General features: G+C 44.1%; 1 protein-coding gene across 1 annotated transcript in view; it reads left to right on the top strand.

Moving 5' to 3' along the window:
• Positions 1-21,958, top strand: part of Zbtb46 (zinc finger and BTB domain containing 46) — an 81,072-nt gene that overhangs the window by 40,931 nt on the left and 18,183 nt on the right. Inside the window, exon 3 of the mRNA XM_028885258.2 lies at positions 13,509-13,793. Coding sequence (XP_028741091.1) covers positions 13,509-13,793 — 285 coding nt within the window. The remainder of the gene's footprint in view (positions 1-13,508; positions 13,794-21,958) is intronic.

Raw genomic sequence — 21,958 nt, 5'->3', positions numbered from 1 at the left:
AACTTAAAATTTTTTTAGATTTATTTATTTTGTATGAATGTTTTATCTGCACTTATGTATGTATACCATGTATGTGCTTGGTGCCAGTGGAGGTTAGCAGACGGCATCATATATACACTGGAACTGCAGTTGCTGATTGTTGTGAACCATCACGTGGGTACTGAGAATTAAACATGGGTCCTCTACAAGAGCAACAAGTGCCCTTAACTGCTGAACCATCTCTCTCCACACACTTCAGTTTTATTTTTAAAGTTCTCATTGCCCTGTGTTTCCAACACTGAGACACCAAGCACAGAGCCAGAGTCAGATTTTGGCATGTTTGTAAAGGTTGGTTTTGCTCAGCATTGCTCCACATTGGGCAGAATCGTTCTCTGTGCTGATTTCCTGGGGATGGGAGGATGTTGCGCAGCATCTGTACCCACAAGGTTTCAGTGGCATTTGACACAGTTGTGACAACCACAAATATCTCCTGACATGTACACATATCTCCAAGCATTCCCTGTTCTCCCTAGGGATGGACTGAACTGAATCAGAAGAGTATCAGTCATTTCCTGATAATTGTTTCTATGGAGAAGCCCTCAAGGCAATAGACATGGATAGTAACGTCTGCCTTCTACATTTGCTTATAATCTTTTGTCAGTTCTGACCCAAACCTGGTGAATGCTGAGACTTTTGGGGCACATTTTGAGGCTCACAAATGTTGGAGCCATCCTCTAACTTGTTTTAGAATATATGCGTGTGCCCAATCAGTTTCCCTACAGGTGTCAGTGCTGGGGGCATGCATCCCATGGGAGTCAATGGTAAATTAGTAAGTGGAACAATCCTAGAGCCTGTGGGCTGGAGGTTTCAAATGTAGTCAGCGAGCAGAAGGTGTTTTCAGAATCCAACAAGTGATTTTGGCTGTATACTTTCTTAGTCTTAAATCCTTGGGTTGCCAAGGCAACTGTGAACTGCTTTTGCTTGGGGATTCTGAAGGCTGAGATAAGGATCTGAGGTGTAGGCTGGAGCGTGGGATGCTTCCTGCATGTCATGGTGGTGTGTCATTCTTTGAGCCTCTCCCACCCTGGCTCTCAGATTAAGATTAGGAAACATAAATTATGACACTTGATGGAGGTCAGTTTATTTTCATTAAAGAGTTAGAGATTGATAAATTATTTATAGGAGAAAAGGCTCTCTTCTAAAGACACATGTCAGGCAGACACATGTGAGGTGCCATTGGGGCCTTCTGAGCAGTTGCTCAGATGTGAAACCTTCTGTTCCTAGCCACTTGTCTTGTCCTGTCTGTATGTCTCCATCTCAGCTCCTGGTGGCCCCTGGGACGACTCAACTTTTATAAGTGATTTTCTAAGCAAAAAGTCAACTGCATTGTAACTAAGCAGGTCTGGAAAATCAGTTTTAAATTGACTTAATTTATGTGATAACTGGTGCAAATGGCATTAAATAAGCACATGGGTTGTGCATGTCCATGTGATGGACACAGGTAAGCCTTCTAGCTGGGTACTCACTATCTCTCTCTGGGACATCCTAGGATGGGGCCTCTCCTGATCCATCTGCAGAGAGAGGTCAGTGATGATTCTCAGGGTAGTTAGTGATGCTTCTGTGAGGTGAAATAGTATCCAACTAGCTCAGGAATGATTTCTAGGGCTCCCAGCTACACTCATTCCTAAAATATACTGCAAGCATCAAAATGTGAAACTATTTGAAAGTTAAAGGTTTTGTTGAGTTAATGTACTGGACTTTGGGAAGATTGAACCTCCACATGTTGTAATTTTTAAGGACACATTAGGACCTCAGTGCAGTTCTAGCTGAAGATGGAGAATCTATGGGATTCAGTGTTGACCATACTCTCTGGCACCTCCCTGCTTTGGGGGATGAATGGCATGGCTTTCAGGGTGAGTTTCTTTTCGTTCCTCTCTGGATCATATGCAGCCTACATTTCCCTTCCCAGGTCATCCCTCGCAGTGAATGGGAGCTGGAGTTAGGGGTTCAAAGCCTCCTAGACTGTCATAGCCATCCTGGTCCACACAACGTAGTGGACCATGTTACACTTACAGGAACTAAAAACCATGTGAGCTTATCTCTTGCCTATGTACTGGTTTCATAATCTACCATGGCTGTGAAGAGTATCTCAAGCATTCTAGTCCTGGTGCTGGCCAGGCTCGGACATCTGCTATACTGTTGATAAGGTCACCTTTTCATGAAGCCATTTAGACATTTAAATGACATTAAAAATTTTGATCTTTTTTTTTTTTTTAATTCTCTCGTATATTACATCCCAACCACTGTTTCCCCTCCCTCCACTCCTCTGTTTCCCTTCAGAATTGATCATCTTTGTAAAGAAAATCATCTGTGCTTGTTGTAGCTTTGAGGGAAGAGATTAGCATGGCTTTGAGGGAAAAGGTGACACCATCTGCTTCAGTCCACCCATATCCCACATTCCACAATACTCCTCTGGGCTTCACCTTTTGCTACCTGTTCTGCTCTTCATCTTGCCTATGTAGTTTTCTTCCCAAATAAGACTGACAGGATCTCTTGAAAGCAGTTCTGATTGGACTGTGTTATAGTGTGTTTAGAGTGGCAGCTGGTGATCAGATAGGCAAAACTGTTCTCCTTTGGATGCTTTGTCGAAATGAGGACCTGGCACCGAGGTGGGAGAGTTCATTACACCTTCTTGTCAGTTGTGGGAAGGACAATGCTGATGCCATAAAATAGTGAAGGAGGCAAGAACAGGAAGAAAGTGCAGCACAGGTCAGAAACTTGGGGTATTATAGGGAGAGGTGTCCTGGCATTCAGCAGTGCTTATAACAGACAGAACTCCAGAGCCTAATCGGGTTCTGATAGACCCATTGCATACAAAGTGACTTTTCATCTTGAGGGGGAGGGGGTGGCTGGACTCAGTTCCACAACCTTCCCTTTTGCACCTCTGAACAGTACTTTGCCATAGCCTCCTTGTGATACTGAAGGGTCTCATTGTCCGTCCCTCTTCAGGCTGGGCTCCAATGGAAGTGCTTTGTATTGTCATGATGTTTTTTAAAAAATTAAATTCACAGCAGGTGAACTTGAAAGGATTCCTATGGACATAGACCAGCCTAAACATTCTTTGAGATGAGGAGACTAGGTGACTTGTCACCCTGGGGTACCTGGCAGAGTTGATGGTGTATAGTCCCCACCAGAAAAGTCCAGATAGTGCCTGCTGGTCTGGTGTAGTGTGTCACCTGGGCTGAGGAATGAACAGACAGCTGTGTGGAGGGATATGCTTCTGGAAACCCAGCAAGCCACATGTTGAGATGACAGTAGACAGAGCACTGGTGCCCCCAGACTCTGCAGGGATTTTCCTGGTTTGTTGCAAAGAAGGCAGATTCTGGTAGGACACCAAGCTGGTGAGATAGTCACCTTGAATTGAGTAGCACTTATCCATGGTAATATTTACTTGTTTTGCTTTGTTTCACTAGGATATCTCACTCTGTAGCCCAGGTTGGCATTGAATTTATGACTTTCCCGCCTCCACATCTCAAGAGCTGGGATTAAAGGCATGGGCTTATGGTGGTGCTTCCTGTGGTTGATTTCCAACTCTAATACGGTAGGTTGATCACCACATTGTAATCTAAGTGAAGAAGCATCATTGGTCAGATTTCTACAGAGACACTGCCTTTAAGTCACATCCCAGGACTTAGGCCCTCCTCTAGCAGTTCCTGTGAGACCTATACCACCCAACCTCCCCATCTAGGAGTATGTGTGGAGTTGTTCTTTTCAACACTCTCCTATGAGGCCTCTGGTTGGGTCCTGTCTTGAGCCTGGAGATTTATTCTCTTCTTTTTCTGGCATCCATAGACTCTTCTACAATAGTGCCATGCTGATGCTGGAGCCTGGTGAGCTGGCCCAGAGTAACCAGTGATGCTGCATGCCATAGCAGCATACCTTATACAAATCAAGGAACTTATTTATGTTGAAATATTCAGGCTGACAGATTTTCTTTTTCCAAGGTTCTGTAATCTATAATAATTCAGATTAAAACAGGTATATAAATGAGAAATCAGTTTGTAAACTTATATATAATGAGTTTATTTACTTATACTATTTTTAATGATTTATTTATTTTTATTTTATGTGCATTGGTGTTTTGCCTGCATATCACCAGATATGGGTGGCAGATCCCCTGGAACTGGAGTTATACATAGCTGTGAACCACCATGTGGGTGCTGGGAATTGAACCAGGATCCTCTAGAAGAGCAACCAGTACTCTTAATCACTGAGGCATCTATCCAGTCCCTTATACAATTTTTAAAAATATTATTATTATTATTATTATTATTATTATTATTAGTAGTAGTAGTAGTAGTAGTAGTAGTAATAGTACTATGGCAGGATTTGGTGGCGTGCAACCTTTAATCCCAGCACTTGGAGGCCAAGACAGGCAGATCTCTGAGTTCAAGTCCAGCTTGGTCTACAAAGTGAGTTCCAGGACAGCCAGAGCTATATAAAGAGAAACCCTGTCTCAAAAAACAAAACAAAAAATTTTATTTTATTTTATGTGTGTGGGTATTTTGTCTCCATGTTTGTCTGTGTACCATGTGCATTGTCTGGTGTCTGAGGAGGCCAGAACAAGGAGTAGGGTCCCCTAGAATTGGAGTTACAGAAAGTTGTGAGCTGCCATAGGAACTGAATCCTGGTCCTCTGAAAGATCAGCCAGTATTCTTTAAACAAAAACAACAACAACAAAAACTATTTATTTATTTTTATTTTATGTGCTTTGGTGTTTTGTCTGCATGTATGTCTATGTGAGGGTGTTGGATCTGCTGGAACTAAAGTTACAGATAGTTGTGAGCGGCCATGTGAGTGCTGGATTTGAACCTGGGTCCTCTGGAAGAACAGCCAGTGCTGTTAACTGCTGAGCCATTTCTCCAGCCCCTCAGCCAGTACTCTTAACACTGAACCGTCTTTTCTGCCCCTAGACTCTTGAGACAGGTTCTTACATAGCCCAGAGTGGTCTTGAACTTGCTATATAGCTGAATATGACCTTGAACTCCTGTGATGGGATGACAGATGTTCACAACCACACCGTTTTTCCCCCATTTTTCTTTATTAAGAAATTTTTTACTCATTCTACATACCACCCACAGATCCCACCTCCTAACCTCCTCCCATCTCCCAGCCCTCCTTCCCAAGCCACCCCACATCCCCACATCCCTCCAAATCAAGGTCTCCCATGGGGAATCAGCAGAGCCTGGCACACTGAGCCTAGGCAGGTCCAAGCCCCTTCCCATTGTACCAAGGCTGCATAAGGCGTCTCACCACAGGCACTGGGCTCCCAAAAGCCTGCCCATGTACCAGGGATGGATCCCGATCCCCCTGCCTGGGTGCTGCCCAAACAGTTCAAGCCAAATAACCATCTTCCCCGTGGGGGCTTCACAGCCACCAGTCTACAGTTCATGGGCCTCCAGTGGTATGGCCGTCAGCTCTGCACTTCTTCCTGTCATGATCTTGATGTTCCCTGCCTGCAGAATCCCCCGCCCCCCATCGATTAGATTCCCAGAGCTCAGCCTGGTGCCTGGCCGTGGATCTCTGCATCTGCCTCCATCAGTCACTGGACAAAGTCTCTGTGATGATAGTTAGGGTATTTGCTAGACCGGTCACCAGAGTAGACCAGTCCAGGCACCCACAGGACACTGCCAGCAGTCCAAGCAACCACACCACTCTTAAATGGTAATTTTTAGAAAGAGGAATGTGTGTGTGTGTGTGTGTGTGTGTGTGTGTGTGTGTATGAATGTATGTGTGTTATTTTTGAGACAAGGTGCAGGCTGGCCTTGAACTGATCCTCCTGCTTCGGCCTCCTGAATGTCAGGATTACAGACTTGAACCCACTGTGTCTGGTATAATTTCATGTGTTTATTTGAAAGCTTTTTATTTTTATTTTTTTTATTTTTAAAGATTTATTTATTTATTATGTACACAGAAGAGGGAGCCAGATCTCATTACAGCCACCATGTGGGTGCTGGGAATTGAACTCAGGACCTCTGGAAGAACAGTCGGTGCTCTTAACCTCTGAGCCATCTCTCCAGCCCTATTTGAAAGCTTTTATGCTAAGGCTTTTTTCAAGAACTTTTAAGGACTAGGCTGTGGTTCAGTGGTAGAGGTCCCAGAGTTGATCCTTACTACCATAAGATAAAATAAAATGACAAAAGATAATGAAAGTCATTTTAAAAACTGAGTGTCTGTAAGCTGAAGAGATGCCTCAGTGTTTAAAAGCACTTTTTGCTCTTGGAGGTTTGATTCCTAGCACCCACAAGGTGTTCACAACTGCCTGAACCTTCAGTTCCATAGCATAAAATACCCTTTTCTGGCCTCCACAGGTACTGAATGTACATCATGTCCTTACAGGCAAAACCCATACCCTAAAATAAACCCATACCTTGAAATAAAAATAAATAAATCCTTAAAAAAAAATCTGCGGAGTCAAACATTGTTGGGTGAACTATTCATGGAGAGTTTTGAACAAATGTGTCCTTATTCTAAATAGGGCATCAAGAACAAGCCAAAGCGGCCATTCTATCAAAGCCCAGCTTAGTGAACCAGTGACTTTACTGGGTTTACTTAGAGTACGGGAAAGGGTTACTTAGAGTAGCATGGGTGACCCCAAAAGAGTCACATCACCAAAAATTCCCATTGCAGCATGGATAATGACCACAGAGATGGAGTCCCCTGTCCAGTTAACCTTTCACACACTGTGTGGTCTATCAGTCCTGGAGACCACAAGACTACATAAAGAATTACATTTGTCTGACAGAGAGGTGCAAAAAAGAGTGGCTGAGATCTCAAATGGGGATCTGATAACCCTCCCCAGCACTTTCTTCTATGAGGAAACATCAGCTAGTCGAGTCTTGAGGATCACTTTGAAGTGGCCATAACTGTTCTTAAGATAGTAATGGCTATTAGGTCCTAAAGATAGCCTTCTACAACAATTAGGCAGCAGGCTCGTGTCAAGCTGCTAACACTGCAGCTTACTGATGTGGTTAGCACCCTCAACCTGCATCCTAGGGATCTCGCTATCCCAGAGCTGATCTACTGTGGCTCGGCCTTTGTCTTGTTGAGGGTACTTTGCCAGGTCTGAATTTTCAAACCAGCCATGGCCATTTCAGGCTGTTGTCAGCTTTCTCATGGGCAAATATATAAAGAGGTGAGCTCTTCGGTGAAAATTACTATTATCTTTTGAGGTGTAATATATATATAATAAATTAGAACTGTAAAGTTTATGGTTAGAGGGGCTGGAGAGACGGCTCAGTGGTTAAGAACACTGGCTGCTCTTCCAGAGGTCCTGAGTTCAATTCCCAGAAACCACATGGTGGCTCACAACTATCTGTAATGAGATCTTGTGCCCTCTTCTGGCCTTCAGGCATACATGCAGACAGAACACTGTACGCATAATAAATAAATAAATCTTAAAAAAAAAAAAACAAACAAACAAACAAAAAACCTCTGGCTGCTCAATTCCCAGTGCCCACATGGTGGCTCACAATCATCTGTGATGGGATATGATGCCTTCTTCTGGCATAAAGGTATATATGCAGATATATACATAAAATAAATTAATAAATCTTTAGAAGTTTATGGTTAGAACAATATTGTTTGTATCTCTAATGTTCTATTGAAAAAATATTCATAATTAAAATTGAAGCTAATATGGTGACACACCTGTAATCCCAGCATTCCAGCAATTGAGGCAGGGGGATTGTTTTGAGTTTGAGGTTGGTCTGGTCTATATAGCAAGACCCTGTCTCATAAAATAAAAATTAAAAAAAAAAAAAAAAGAAAAGCACAGGGCATGGAGGCAGAGGCAGGCCTATCTTTGTGATTTTGAGGCCAGCCTTATCTACAAAGCAAGTCTTAAAAAAACAGAAAGAAGGAAAGGAAGGAAGGAAGGAAGGAGAGAGAGAGAGAGAGAGAGAGAGAGAGAGAGAGAGAGAACAGCAACGAGGTGATGGTGGTGTACACCTTTAATCCCAGCTCTCAAGAGGCAGAGACAAGTGGATCTCTAAGTTCCAGGCTGGCTTAGTCTACAGAGTGAGTTCCAGGACAGCCATGACTACACAGAGAAACCCTTTCTTGAAAAACAAACCAAAAAAAAAAGAAAGAACGAAAAAAAGAAAGAAAGAAAAGCTGAAAAAATGATATAGTGAATATATCTGCTGCTGAATTTCCCTGTAACATATTTTATTTATTAAATGCCATCCACTTGAGGGTTAGAGAGATGGCTCAGTGGTTAAAGGAACTTGTTGCTCTTGCAGAGGACCCAAGTTCAGTTCCCAGAACCTACGTTGTGGCTTACAATCATCTCTAACTCAAGTTCCAGGGAACTCTATGCTGTCTTCTGACCTTTGAAAACACTAGGCACACACCTGTTGCATATACATACATGCAAACAAATCACTCATAGGTATAAAATAAATCAATCTTTAAAAAAACCCACTTACCTGAAATCCCACCTTATTTTTCGATGTTATTTCAAAGTAAGTGGTAGACAGCAGTATTCTTTATTCCAAGTCTTTTAGTTAGAGTTCAGTGTGTTTACATTTTTAGGTGAAGTTTAGCCACCATGAATGTGCCAAATCTCAATAATTTGATGAATACAAGCCCTTAAGCACCACCAAAGGGTAGAACTTTCTGGAGTCTCCCTAGGATGATTTAGATTGTGTAGCATTTTATCCAATGGCATCCAACAATGTACAGCAATACCTTCTGGTGAGAACTCTTACATGCCTTAGTGTCTTTGTGGCCAGCCTGTGCAGTACCTGCCTGGATGTTACACTTGGTTCACTACAGTGTCATATGCACTGTCTGTAAACTGTACCCTTTGTTTATTCTGTGTTGTCTGGTGATGGTAGGCACAGATCTGCATTTACTGTGGTTGGAAGCAAAGCTTCTGCAACACTCTCTGGCTCTTTGAGGGATGCCTGTGTTTGTTTTTCTGTAGTAACCACTCCATCATGAAGAAGCTAGGTCATGAGAAGGAATGTGCTCAAACTTAGAAAAATCCTTCAGAAGTTTTCCATCTGTCTGCCACCACTAATAAATAAGTATTGCTCCTCATATTGTTTTTTAACTGTGCAAAGTATTGAGTTTTGATAAATTCATACATATGACAGAGACTATCAACCCAGTTCTCATGGAGGTGTTTCAGTTGGTCCTCAAGCCCCAGAGGCAATGGCAAGGCCAGCTCAGGAACAGGTAGAGAATATCTCAAGGATGGAAGCACCTTGGGTCTGCTTTCCCCACCCCCACCTCCCCATTTTGAGATATGTAGATTTACACACTGATAAAGTGTGATCCTAATTAGTCTTATCAATTAAAACTACGAGTCAGATATCGGGGCAATAACCTGAAATATCAGAGAAACAGAGCAGCCGCCACTAGAGATTTCTTACCTCTATGAATCCTCAGCCTGAATGGGGCGCTAGAACCTGTCTTCACTCACCTTGTATTCCTGTCTCCACCTCCCTAGTGCTAGGATTAAAGGCACACCCCACCACACCCTGGCTCTGTTTCTCTTTTAGACTGGTTCAATCCGTGTAGCCCAAGGTGGCCTTGAACAGGGTGGTCTTCCTGCTTCCTCCTCCCAAGTGACCGGGATTAAAGGTGTGTGCCATACCGCCTGTCCTCTATGGTTAGCTAGTGGCTAGCTCTGCCCTCTGAGCTCCAGGCAAGCTTTATTTATCAGAACACAAACAAAATATCACACAACATGCCACTGTTAACAATATTACAGAAGCTGAGTGTAATAGCTCTTTCCTAACATCCTAGTACTCAGGAGGCTGAGGTAAGAGGATCATAGCAAGTCTGAGTCTATCTAGGGCTGCATAGTGAGTTCCAAGGCAATCAGGACTACATAAAGCTGGGCTTCATAGAAGACCCTGTCTTAAGAGATTGAAGAAGGTGCCACTCTGCAGTTCCTGGAAATAGTAGCAGCCTGTAAATCAGAACACTGTCACAAACATTGACAGTGATGTGACCTGCTGACCTTACTCAGACTTTTTCAGTGTTCCTTATTGTTACTCTTTAAAAAAAAAAAAAAAATTATTCTCTTGAGAATTTTGTACATGTATACAATGAAATATGATTATATCCTTTCCCCATTCATTAACCCTTCTAGCTCTCCAGGATACCCCAATACATCCCCTTCCTGGTTTAATGTCCCCATCATTTTACTGGCTCTCAAGTCCAGAATGACCTCCAAGTCTCAATGTAACCAATGATGATCTTGAATTTGAACTTTGGATACATTTGCCTTTGCCTCTTGAGTGCTGGGATTACAGATGTGTGCAACCATACTTGATTTATGCAGTTCTGGGATTCAACCCAGGGCTTTGTGCATAGTAGTCAAACATTTCACAAACTGAACTACATCCCAAGCACCCACCAAGAAGAAGAGAAGAAGAAGGAGGAGGAGGAGGAGGAGGAGAGGAGGAGGAGGAGGAGGAGGAGGAGGAGGAGAAGAAGAAGAAGAAGAAGAAGAAGAAGAAGAAGAAGAAGAAGAAGAAGAAGAAGAAGAAGGCGGCGGCGACAGAATCTTGCAAGGTGTGGTGATGCCTGCTTCCCAGCATTTGGGAGGCAGAGGCAGGTGGATATCTGTAAGTTGGAGGCCAGTTTGGTCTACATAGCAAGTTCTAGGCCAGCCAAGGCTACATAGAGAGATCTTGTCTCAAAAGAAAGGAAAGGAAAAGAATAGACTCTCACTTTATAGTACAGCCTGGCCCTCTCAGCAATCATGCCTCTGCTTCCCAAGTGCTGGGATTACAAATGGGAACCACCACATATGGCACAGATTTTTTTTTTTTTTTTTTTTTTAGTAAGGGTCTCTCTTGATTGGTTGGCCTTGAACTCACAGAGATTCACCTCCTTCTGCCTCCCAAGTGGTAGGATTAAAGGCAAGTGCCACTATGTCCTGCCATTCATTCAATTTATTTTTTAACATTGCCATTGAAGTCTTTTCCCCCGCTAATGTCACCAAATCTATTTGCCTCTAACACTTGAGACAGTGATAGTGAGAGGCTCAGTCATGTAACTTGTCATGTTACACGTTTCCTTTGGTCAGCCCCCATATCTTTGTAAAGATGCTTGTGTGCTATGTTGACTCTTAGCTTACAGAAGCATTTCAGTAGCCTTTGTAGGAAGTAATCTGTTTATCTGGAAGCTATGTTTTGGGAAGAGTGGGGCAGTTCTTGTCACAGTTGGCTAAATGTCATAAGTCTGGAGGCTAATACCAAGAGCTACTGTCCAAGTCCCACTATCCACTTGTTTGCAGGTCCATGGCTCATCAAGTTAGATGCTAAAGAGAAATGCACTTTAAATTCACCCCAAGAGTTAAGTTGCTAAAGAATCACACTATTGATCTGAAGGGATGACTCAGTGGCTAAGAGCACTTGTTCTTGCAGAGGTCTTGGGTTTGATTTTTAGCACCCACTGGTGGTTCACAATCATCTATAACTCCAGTTCTAGGGGATCTGATGCCCTCTTCTGACCTCTATGGGCATCAAGCACACATGTGGTGTACATACATACATGCAGTCAGAGCACACACAAAATTAAAAAAAATGAATACAATCTAATAAAAAGTTGTCTTAAATCCCAGGCCCTAAGCACACAGAAGCATTTTCTTTGCTTTTTATTCAGTGCTCCTAGGGAAAAGGTTTGGAGGGTCATTAGCACTTGTGTTGGAGGGGCACTTCTCACTGTGGCCTGAACATGGCTCTCTTTTCATTAGGATAGGAGCCTTAGAGCAAGAGGGTAGAGGAACAAGTGGGCTCAGATCCTATGTGACATTTCCCCCCTTTACTTTTCTCATGTAAAGAATAACAGGGTGATCTATGCTCATGCGTGGAGTAGTCACATGGACCTGTGTATGCATGCATTCATGCGCCACCCAGCCTTTATAAGCCAGCGCCATATTCCCGGCTTCCTTCTTCTACTCCACACACGCGTCACTTCCGCAGGCCTGAGCACTCGTCTGTCCTTTTTATCTCTAATAAAACTCTCGTTAGTGGAAAAAAAAAAAAAAAAAAAAAAAAAAAAAAGGCCGGGCGTTGGTGGCGCACGCCTTTAATCCCAGCACTCGGGAGGCAGAGGCAGGCGAATCTCTGTGAGTTCGAGGCCAGCCTGGGCTACCAAGTGAGTTCCAGGAGAGGCGCAAAGCTACACAGAGAAACCCTGTCTCGAAAAACCAAAAAAAAAAAAAAAAAAAAAAAAAAAAAAGAATAACAGATGTCCTGCTTGGTCACTTCAGCTGTTCTAACTAGAGTGTCTTGGATCTGTCACCTTTGAGAAACTGCCAACCTTCCACTGATGATGCATGATTCATGTTTTCAGTTATAACAACGCTTCAGGTTCTCCATCTCCTCATTGATACTTGTTGTTTTCTGTTGTTTGATAGATGCTGTTCTCACAGGTGTGAAATTGTATCTCAGTGTAGTTTTGTTTTTCTTACAGTGCTGGGGATTGAATGCAGGGCCTTGGGTATGCTAGGCAAGCACTTACCATAGCCATGCCTGAGTTTTTACCCAAGTGCTGAGGATTCAAATTCAGAACTGCAGGCTTTAGAGTCTTGATATGTATTTTATCAGCTATATAATTTTGGGATGGGATATAGTTCAGTGGTATAATGCTTATCCAGTATGTATAGGTCCTAGGTTCAGTTCCCATTACTATGTAAACAAGGCGTGGTGGCACACACCTGTAATGCCAGGACGTAGGAGATGGAGGCTGGGAGGATTAGCAGCTCAAGGTCATCCTTGGCTACAAAGTGTTAGAGGCTAACATGGGATTCATGAGATGCTGTCTCAAAATTTATATAAGTAACTTGTACATAGTCTGTCCGTTCTATGGGTTATCATTGAAGCATGTCAGTTTTTATTTATTTATTTCGTATTTTGTTTTATTTTTGAGACAAAGCCTCGTATAGCCTAGGCTGGTCACAAACTCACCATGTAGTTGAGAATGACCTTGAGCTCCTGGTCCTCTTGTCTCTTTCTACTAAGTGTTGGAACTGCAGGCATGCACCATCATACCTGGCACAAGGTTTTAATTTTGATGAAATCCAATTTATGTTTTGTTGCTAGTGTTTTTGGTGTCTGACAACCCGTTGCCAAATCTGAGGTCATGTAGATTTTCTTCTAAGAGTTTCATAGTTTTCACTTTAACGGTCATTGGTGCATGTTGCGTGCACCCTACTCTTTTGAGAAGAGGAGATCCTATAGCTCCAGAGCTGGGTCTGGGCTCAAAGGTTAGTGGCCTTCTACCCTGGTTGTGAGTGAAGTGCCCATTGGATTGTAAATTTTGCTGTGCTGTGTGGCATGTTATAGGTCTAGGCAGGTGGGCTCAGTAGCACATTTTGCTCTGAGTGGGTACACTGGTTCAGAGGGCTAGACTGGACTGAAGCTCATTGCCTTTATTCTCCTAATTGTCTTCATTTCCCACTTGCAACATCCCCAAATGACCTGTGTGTTCCTCCCCTTCCCTAGATGTGGACCTGACTGTCACTGAGGCCAGCAGCTCAGACAGCCGAGGTGAGAGAGCAGAGCTCTATGCACACATCGATGAGGGCCTCCTAGGAGGAGAAACCAGCTACTTGGGCCCACCCCTCACCCCAGAGAAGGATGAAGCACTGCACCAGGCCGCTGCAGTGGCCAACCTGCGTGCAGCACTCATGAGTAAGAACAGTCTGCTGTCACTCAAGGCTGACGTGCTCGGGGACGATGGCTCACTTCTGTTCGAGTACCTGCCCAAAGGTGCCCACTCATTGTCTCGTAAGTGCAACCTCTGGTGTGTCACTGTGTCCTGATGTGATTTTAAACATCTCATTTCAACTCTCAGACCCAGGTGTCACTGAGGAGGAGGAGGTTGTAGCCTGTCTGTCAGGCAGATGGGCTGTGAGTTGCAACTACCTTTCAGCTACCTCAAGGTCTTTCAGGAGGTAGACTGGCTTTGAGTCCTATGGAACCAGCATGCTTGCTTTACAGGACAAGAAGGGAGTTGGTATGTGTTGTTGGGCATCAAGAGGGAGCAGTGAGTGCTTGTTGGAATGTTTTGCGCTCAAACTTGAAGCATCTAAATCTAAAACCCACCAAGCTTAAAAGTACACACAATTAGTAAACCTGAAACCGCAAACCCCTTGAGCCAGTGGCAGCTCTGGTGCCAGAGATAGTCTTTGTGTCCAGGGAACAGGTACTGGCTCCCTCTGCTGGTCCCACTACCAGCCTTTGTGCTGGGATTTGTTCTGTGTAGGCAACATGCAGAGAGCCGCTGACCCAGGGATGTGGAGCTTGCTTTGTTCTTGCTAGAGAGTGCTGGTCATGTGTGTATTTTTAGAAAGGAGTTGGATGCTGCATTTAAGACCTTAGTGTATCTAGCAGAAATCCAGACCACAGGCTGACCATGCTGCAGCTGAAGGGCAGCTGCTGTTTAGCAGCTGGCTCCCCCAAGGTGCCTTTTCCTGTGAGACAAGAGGCATTAGCATCTGCAGAGCTCATAGCGACAAGACAGGCTGCTTCCCTTGTCACGGTACATACTGGCTATAGCAGCCCTGTGTGATGCTGGGAGAATGGTGTCACTGCCCTGGGCATCAACCTAGCTCCAGGACTTCCTGTTTATCTGGTGCTCAGCATGAATGTGAGAAAATGACTTGATACTTTTCTCTCTGTGGGGAAGGAAGGGACACACCCCACACTGGAGACATCGAGTTGGGAACATGAGGGGTATCCTGTCCCAGGAAGCCCAAGTACATGTGTGGTGGTGACTGGTCATCCTCCAAGCCACTGAATTACAGGACAGTTTCCAGTTGCCTTTGATGCTGGCACTTTGGACCTTGTTTACAGTTTTGTTTCCATGAGCACTAAAACATTATTTGTTGGGCTTTTGTATTGGTTTGAGGAGTTATGCAAATTACTTATGGCAAATAAAGACTAAAGGTGGAAAATGATGTCTGTTCTCTTTATTTCCAAGTTACCTATCAAGTGGCCATGGAGGCAAGCTGAGACTACTTCATCAACAGTGTGCACTGAGATTATGCACACCGTCAAAAACACTTTAGGCCTTGTTTCCCACATCTGGGAAATGGGGATGGGGCCAATCCATAGCTGTTGTGATTGTTAAACAGCATCCAAGAGTGTTGAACATGGCTTGGATAAACTAGTGTGGTGAATGTCTCAAGAGCAAAGTCTATTTATGGGTACAGATTGTTGGATTCCTGAAAGTCCCAAAGTACTGGGATAGTTCATGGAGGTGGTTATAGGTGAATTGGGGTACCTGGAATTCGCACGAACAGAGGAATTCTAAAATTCAACAATTTTTGTGGATAACATGGGGCAGTGGAGATGAGGTGAGGTCTGGATTATTCTCACTCTTTCTTCATACTCACGGGACATGTGTGTCCAATGTAGTGTAAAACTCCCCCTTCAGGGAAGGCTGGGGTAACAACTACTTGTTTGTTCCCTGGTTCCCCAGATACTGTTTGTCTTTAAGAACAAATTTGGTGGTACGCACCTTTAATCCCAGCACTCAGGAGGCAGAGGCAGGCAGAGGCAGTTCAAGGCCAGCCTGAGTTCTAGGATACCCAGGGCTAATTACAGAGAATCCCTGTCTCAGAAAGAGAGGAGAGAGAGAGAGAGAGAGAGAGAGAGAGAGAGAGAGAGAGAGAGAGAGAGAGAGAGAGAGAGAGAATGAATATAATATATAATTTTGGAATGAGGGAAGTGGTTTGCAGGTTTTCTATCCTTTCTGTATCTAGTAGCTTCACTTTGGTATGAGCTCTGTTCAAAAGAAACTTTAGCCTGTTTGTGCTAGGAACATGGAGTAGTCATATTCAGAATCAGAGGCATGGCCAGCCCTAAAAGCTGATTTTACTTTCTACAGCAGGACCTTTGGTCTGACCTCAAGGACCTTGAGGAAGCCCCTTCCTGTCCTGCTGTCTGAGTGACCCTGGTCTAGGCCCTCCTTGCTTTAGAAGGTGCTATAGCGTAGCCAAGCCAAGGTAGTGCCTGGCAAAGACAGGGCTGTAAGCATGCGTTTTCCTTCTCAGATCTCTCTTCTGGTATGAGTTACTTCTCAGTCTGTATTCTATAAAGCTTGGAAGTGGAGTAGGGTAGCAAGGCCTCCTTGTGACCTTCTTTGAGGCTTAGCATATGCATCCCCTTACTCCTGCAGATTGCCAAGGCTCATCCTGTTCTGTCCTTTACAGGTGGAATCAGCTTTTAGGTTTGATATTTTGTTATTTCAATGATGTTTTAATATCCTTATGCCACTGTTTTTTTATAAATTTGTCCTTTTATTTTCTATGTATAGGGTTAGAGGTTGACAGAAAAATGCTGGATTTAGTGGTGATCTCCTATACTCCCAGCATTGAGGAGGCTGAGGCAGAAGGATCATGAATTTGAATTAATCTGGGCTACATACTAATCCTGTCTTTTTTTTTTTGAGTGGCAAGATTTAAGGTTTGGGTGTGAACTATAGAACTTTGACTATGTGTAGTACATGAAACTTACCTTCTGGGCTGTAGACGCAGAAGAATGAGTAGGCTATTTTAAACATTATTTTCTAAAATCCTAAGTTAAGTCTGCCTGGTTTTGTGCTATGTTAGAATGAAACATGGAAATATTCAGAAATAGATTCTTGTCTTCCAAAATGTGTGGTTTGTCTCACTGTGTCAGGATCCACTGTGAGTATCCATGATGGATAGTTAGCTATGGGGGTTGTGGCAGGTTAGGGATGGGTAGTGCTGATTCTGCTGGTGGCGAGCTCTGTAGTGGTGTAGCAAAGGCAGGCAGCGCCATGTGCCCTTCTTCCCACTGCGCAAGTGCGGCCTGCTGTGCTACATGCGCCTGTGTGGAGCAGAAAGTTGGGCACCATTTGTAGCTTAAGTTTTTTTGTCTTGTCCACAGTCAGGGCAAATCTTTGTCACCTGCCAGTCCCATAGCCGCTCAGACCCAACCAAGTAAACACAGAGACTTATTTTGTTTACAAACTGTATGGCCATGGCAGGGTTTTTACTAACTTTTTTTAGTTTAAATTAATCCATTTCCACAAATCTATACCCTGCCACGTGGCTCGTGGCTTAGCGGCATCTTTTTATGTTGTTTGTCAGGGTGGTGGCTGGCAGTGACTCCTTCTGTCTTTCTGTTCTTTAATTTTTCCTCTTTGTTAGTCCCGCCTATACTTTCTGCCTTGCCACTGGCCAGTCAGTGTTTTATTTATTGACCAATCAGAGCAACTTGACATACAGACCATCCCACAGCACAGCCAAGTGCAGACCATCTCAGACACCTGCACTCATGCCCATGGTCCTAATCATCCTCTATGTGGACCTGCTGGGTAAAGCCATGAGGAACCCATGAACGGGCTCCCACAGGACATACAGACCATCTCACGGGTTGTCAGTGGAGTGTGATGGAGGTCTATTTCTCTGTGATGTCATCTGTTGCTCTGGACACGTGGAGGAAAGTCTTGGGCACATTGGAACTTTTCTTCATGACTTTGCTGACTTTCAGGATGGTGTGTTTTCACTTTACTGTCAATGAACTGGCCTGGGTTGTTATAACTTGGGGAGAGATGAGTGGCTGACTCAAGATGAGGGGCAGCCCTATTTCACAAACCTGCCTGTGTACCCTGCCTAAGCACCCAGCTCACCTTCCAGTTCTAGAAATGTGTCCTTTGAGCTGCAGGTGTATTGGAGGATCTGTTGTGGGAAACCTCCTTTTTAGGGCTGTATACCCAAGAATGCCAAATGGGTTTAAAAAGAAACTCCAGTGTTCAAGGAGCTTGTGCTTCAACTCTGATGAGCTCCAGAGTAGCACTTGGGAAAGAAGATTACTCTGGTGACAGGGTGTCAGGGTTCTGGTTGCTGTGTTCGGTTGGATTTGGCTTTGTGATGGGACTTATAACTGCCACATGTGTTGCTGGTGGCAAGCTTTGTCCAAGTGTGCCTGAGACTTCCACTGTAGTACCTGAAGGACACAAGCCCCAATGGATATGGAATGTTGTTAGAGAAAGGTAATATTATAGCTCCTCAGTGTGGCTTGGTGGCTGTTTTGTGGTAAAGGACATGAAGCATTGGTACCCTAGCTATGACCCAGCTCTCTGCTCACACACTGATATAGATGTGGTTTGGTCATGGCAATTTTGTATGGGAATTCAATTGTATTTCAAGATTTTATTGTTATTTTATAGTGGGGATCCACCCTAGGCCTTGAGCATGGTAGTACTCTGCCATTGAAATACTCTCTACCCTTTTTTAACTTTGATTTTGAGACAGTCAGATTCTTGATAAATTGACCAATTTGCTATGTAACTCAGACAGATCTCAAGTCTCCTCTCACACTTTCTTGAGTGCTAGAATACAGTCCTGAACCACTGAACCTAGTTAAGTTGCAGATTTTTCTTTTCTTTTAGTTTTTTGAGGCAAGGTCTCATGTAGCCCAGGCTGACTTCAAGCTTGATACATAGCTAGGGATAACCTTGGACTTCTGATCCTTCTATCTCTACCTCCCAAGTGCGAGGATGACAGGGTTGTGTACCATCAAACCATGCACTTGTAACTTTTTAAATATATACTTTATTTTTATATTTGTGTGTGTGTGTGTGTGTGTGTGTGTGTGAGAGAGAGAGAGAGAGAGAGAGAGAGAGAGAGAGAGAGAGAGAGAGAGAGAGAGAGAGAACACAATGTGGTTATGGAGGCCAGGAGAAGGTGCCAGATCCCTGTGGAGCTGGAGCTACAGGCAGCTCAGTGCTGCCTGCTGTGGGTGCTGGGAACTGAACTTAGGTCTTCTGGAAGAGCAGTACACACTCTTAACCAATGAACCATCTCTACAGCCGCTCTTGCAGGCTTTTTGTTGTTTTTTTGTTTGTTTGTTTGTTTGTTTTTTTTTAATGGTTTTTTGAGACAGGGTTTCTCTGTGTAGCTTTGCGCCTTTCCTGGATCTCGCTCTGTAGACCAGGCTGGCCTTGAACTCACAAAGATCCCTCTGCCTCCTGAGTACTGGGATTAAAGGAGTGTGCCACCACTGCCCAGCCTCTTGCAGGTTTTTAAATATGTGTGCAGGTAGTACAAAGTAGTGAATACTCAGAAATTTTCTCTGGACGGTTCTAGAACATTCTAGAAAAAAATGAATTAACTTTCTTCTTTTTGTAGGTAGGCCTAATAAATTCAACAAGATGGTGGTTTCATTACTGGATCACCATTCTTGTAACTGATGTCCCCAGAAAAGGACTTTGCATTACTTCTTTTGATTCAGGTTAACTTGATTCTCTCCTGATACTTTTTCAGCAGTAAGTTTACAACTTGCCTTTTCATAGTCATTGTTCACTGAACAGAAACCAGGGAATAAGTCATTTGTAGCTCACTGTTACTGTTTTACAAGTTGTACTTGTGGGTGCACATTGACACCTGAGGCCTTGGCACTGCCTTTCTTCCATGGGTGTAGCTAGAGTTTTCCTGCCTTGCCCACGGTCAGGACAAATCTTTGTCACCCGCCAGTCCCACAGCCGCTCAGACCCAACCAAGTAAACACAGAGACTTATATTGCTTACAAACTGTATGGCCGTGGCAGGCTTCTTGCTAACTGTTCTTATAACTTAAATTAATCCATTTCCATAAATCTATATACCTTGCCACGTGGCTGGTGGCTTACCTGCGTCTTCACATGCTACTGGTCATGGTGGCAGCTGGCAGTGTCTCTCTGCCTCAGCCTTCTACTTCCCAGAATTCTTCTCCTCCTTGTCCCACCTATACTTCCTCCTGCCTGGCCACTGGCCAATCAGTGTTTTATTTATTGACCAATCAGAGCAACAGATTTGACATACAGACCATCCCACAGGACATGGGCCCTAGAGAAATACTGCAGGAGTTTGAGCACCTGATTTACATAAGCAAATAAGACCAGCTGACCTTGGGAGGCTATGACACCACAGACTCTGCCACCATTTTCACTATCTTTGATGACCCCAAAGTGCTAAAAGTGCCATCCCCAAGCACACTGATAGAATGCCCCCTGAGAACTGCATAGCACAGTTATGTCCTGTGTGAATTTTCCATATTCCTTTCAGGCCCTAAGGGCTTGGCTATCCACCTTCAAAACCTACCCACTGGTGAAGTTGTCACTGGAGCTGGCATAGTATTGGACTTGTATGTACTTCTTTCTGTGGCCATAGGCCCCACAAGGCAGAGGCACAGGAACTTATTCTACAGAGAACAAAGGCAGCTTGTTTTGACTTAGAGATTGTTAAAAACTATTTCCTTATGGTATTTAAACAAGCAGCCCAGGACCTTAGCATAATGCTAGATTGATCTGGAATTTTATTCTATTCCTACAAGGAACTCTGTTAAGCTGGACACAGGCTAGAGCATCTTGGAGTTCTTGTTAGGAGCCTGACTCTCAGAGCTAGCTTTCCATGCCAATTCCTCTATTGAACTCATATTGCTCTTAGAAAGAGACCCCCATCCCAGGCAAGTGATAGGCAAGAATCCCTGCTATTGAATTGGCTAGCTGGTGAAAGTACTAAGGCCCACCCTCCAATCATACCCTGGCACTGTGCCCTAGCCAGCTGCACTCCTCAAGAACATTGACAGTGCTTCTGAGATGCTCATGGGGAACATTGGAGCAGAGTGTACACATCTCTACCTACTTCTACTCAGATTCCCAGGAGAGAGAGAACCCAGGGAGTCAGCACTGCTTCCCAGCCCAGGTAAGACTTAAGGCAGCCATACCTGGGCAGCCTGGAACCAATCATGTATCTTGGGACTTGACAAGTGAACAAAATGCAGACCGAGGACTTGGAACAGCTTCACATAAAGGTCTTAAAAGCCATTCTGCCTCTGGCCTCTCTTTATGCTCAGCTCAGTCCTCCAGGTGAGCAGAACCATTAGCTTTCACTAATGCTGACTTCATTCTCACAGTGACATGTGTGCCAAATTGCTTTATGCTTATTTTTGAATATTTCTCTTAGCTACATGAGAAGCTAAGGTGGGAAGATTACTTAGCCCTGTAAGTTCAAGACCAGACTGGGGAACATACTGAGATCCCCCAACTCAAGAAAAGTAAAAAACAAGGAGTTTCTCTGATCTTGTTTTGCTGAGTTTTATTCTAACAAAGACACTTGATTCATTTAATCTATCTCTAAAACTGAGGAGAATGGCCATCTCTTACTAGGTTTTGTCTGTGTCAGGTTAGTGTGAGCTTCTGACTATCTGAGATTCTGTATTCACCCCACACTGCTTGGGGCCCAATGGATACCAGGTGGAGTCTTCTTCCTGTTCCTGAGGCTGCAGGGCTCACTGCCAACTAACAGGAGGCTTGTTTGTTTGCTGCCTTCAGAAAGAAAACAGAAGTCTTCAAGAAGAACATGGCTTCAAACACTGGATTCTGAAGTTAACTAGGTACTCTTCCTCCATGGCCTTTCTAAAGCTGTAGCTGCAGTTAGTGTTCTGCTGGTGGCTTGTCTTGTGGCGTCTGTTTTTGGGAATTAATGACAGCCTTCCTTTCCAGGTGGCCAGTGACTGATTGTCTTTATAGAATCTGGACAGTGACCAGGTGAGTGAGGAGTGAGAAAGTTTGTTGTCTATAAAAATCTTACGCAACTTTCTCCCATCTGATAGTTTGTAACACATCTGTCTCTGGTTCTAGGTTGACACCTCTTGTGACCTGGACGATAGGCTGGGCCATTGTTGCTGGACTTGGCTCCAGCTGGCTCTCTCCAGCCAGGATGCTGGGAACAGGCATCTAGTACCTCCTTGGCCAGTATCCCTCTCATAGGCCTGGATTTGCCAAGCATGGGATAACTGTGCCAGGTGGCCTTAGGTACTAACAGCTCTATTCTGAAGTCACCTAAGGAGCCTACAATGAAGATGTCTCGTGTGAACAGAAAGATAGCTTGTGACTTGCTTTGATTTCCAGGCGAGACAGACCTCAGAAGGCACCTCTTG

This window comes from Peromyscus leucopus, chromosome 4 (genome assembly GCF_004664715.2).
Source record: "Peromyscus leucopus breed LL Stock chromosome 4, UCI_PerLeu_2.1, whole genome shotgun sequence".
Lineage (NCBI taxonomy): Eukaryota > Metazoa > Chordata > Mammalia > Rodentia > Cricetidae > Peromyscus > Peromyscus leucopus.
The sequence above is the reverse complement of the archived record's forward strand: the minus strand, read 5'-3'. Positions and strand labels throughout refer to the sequence as shown.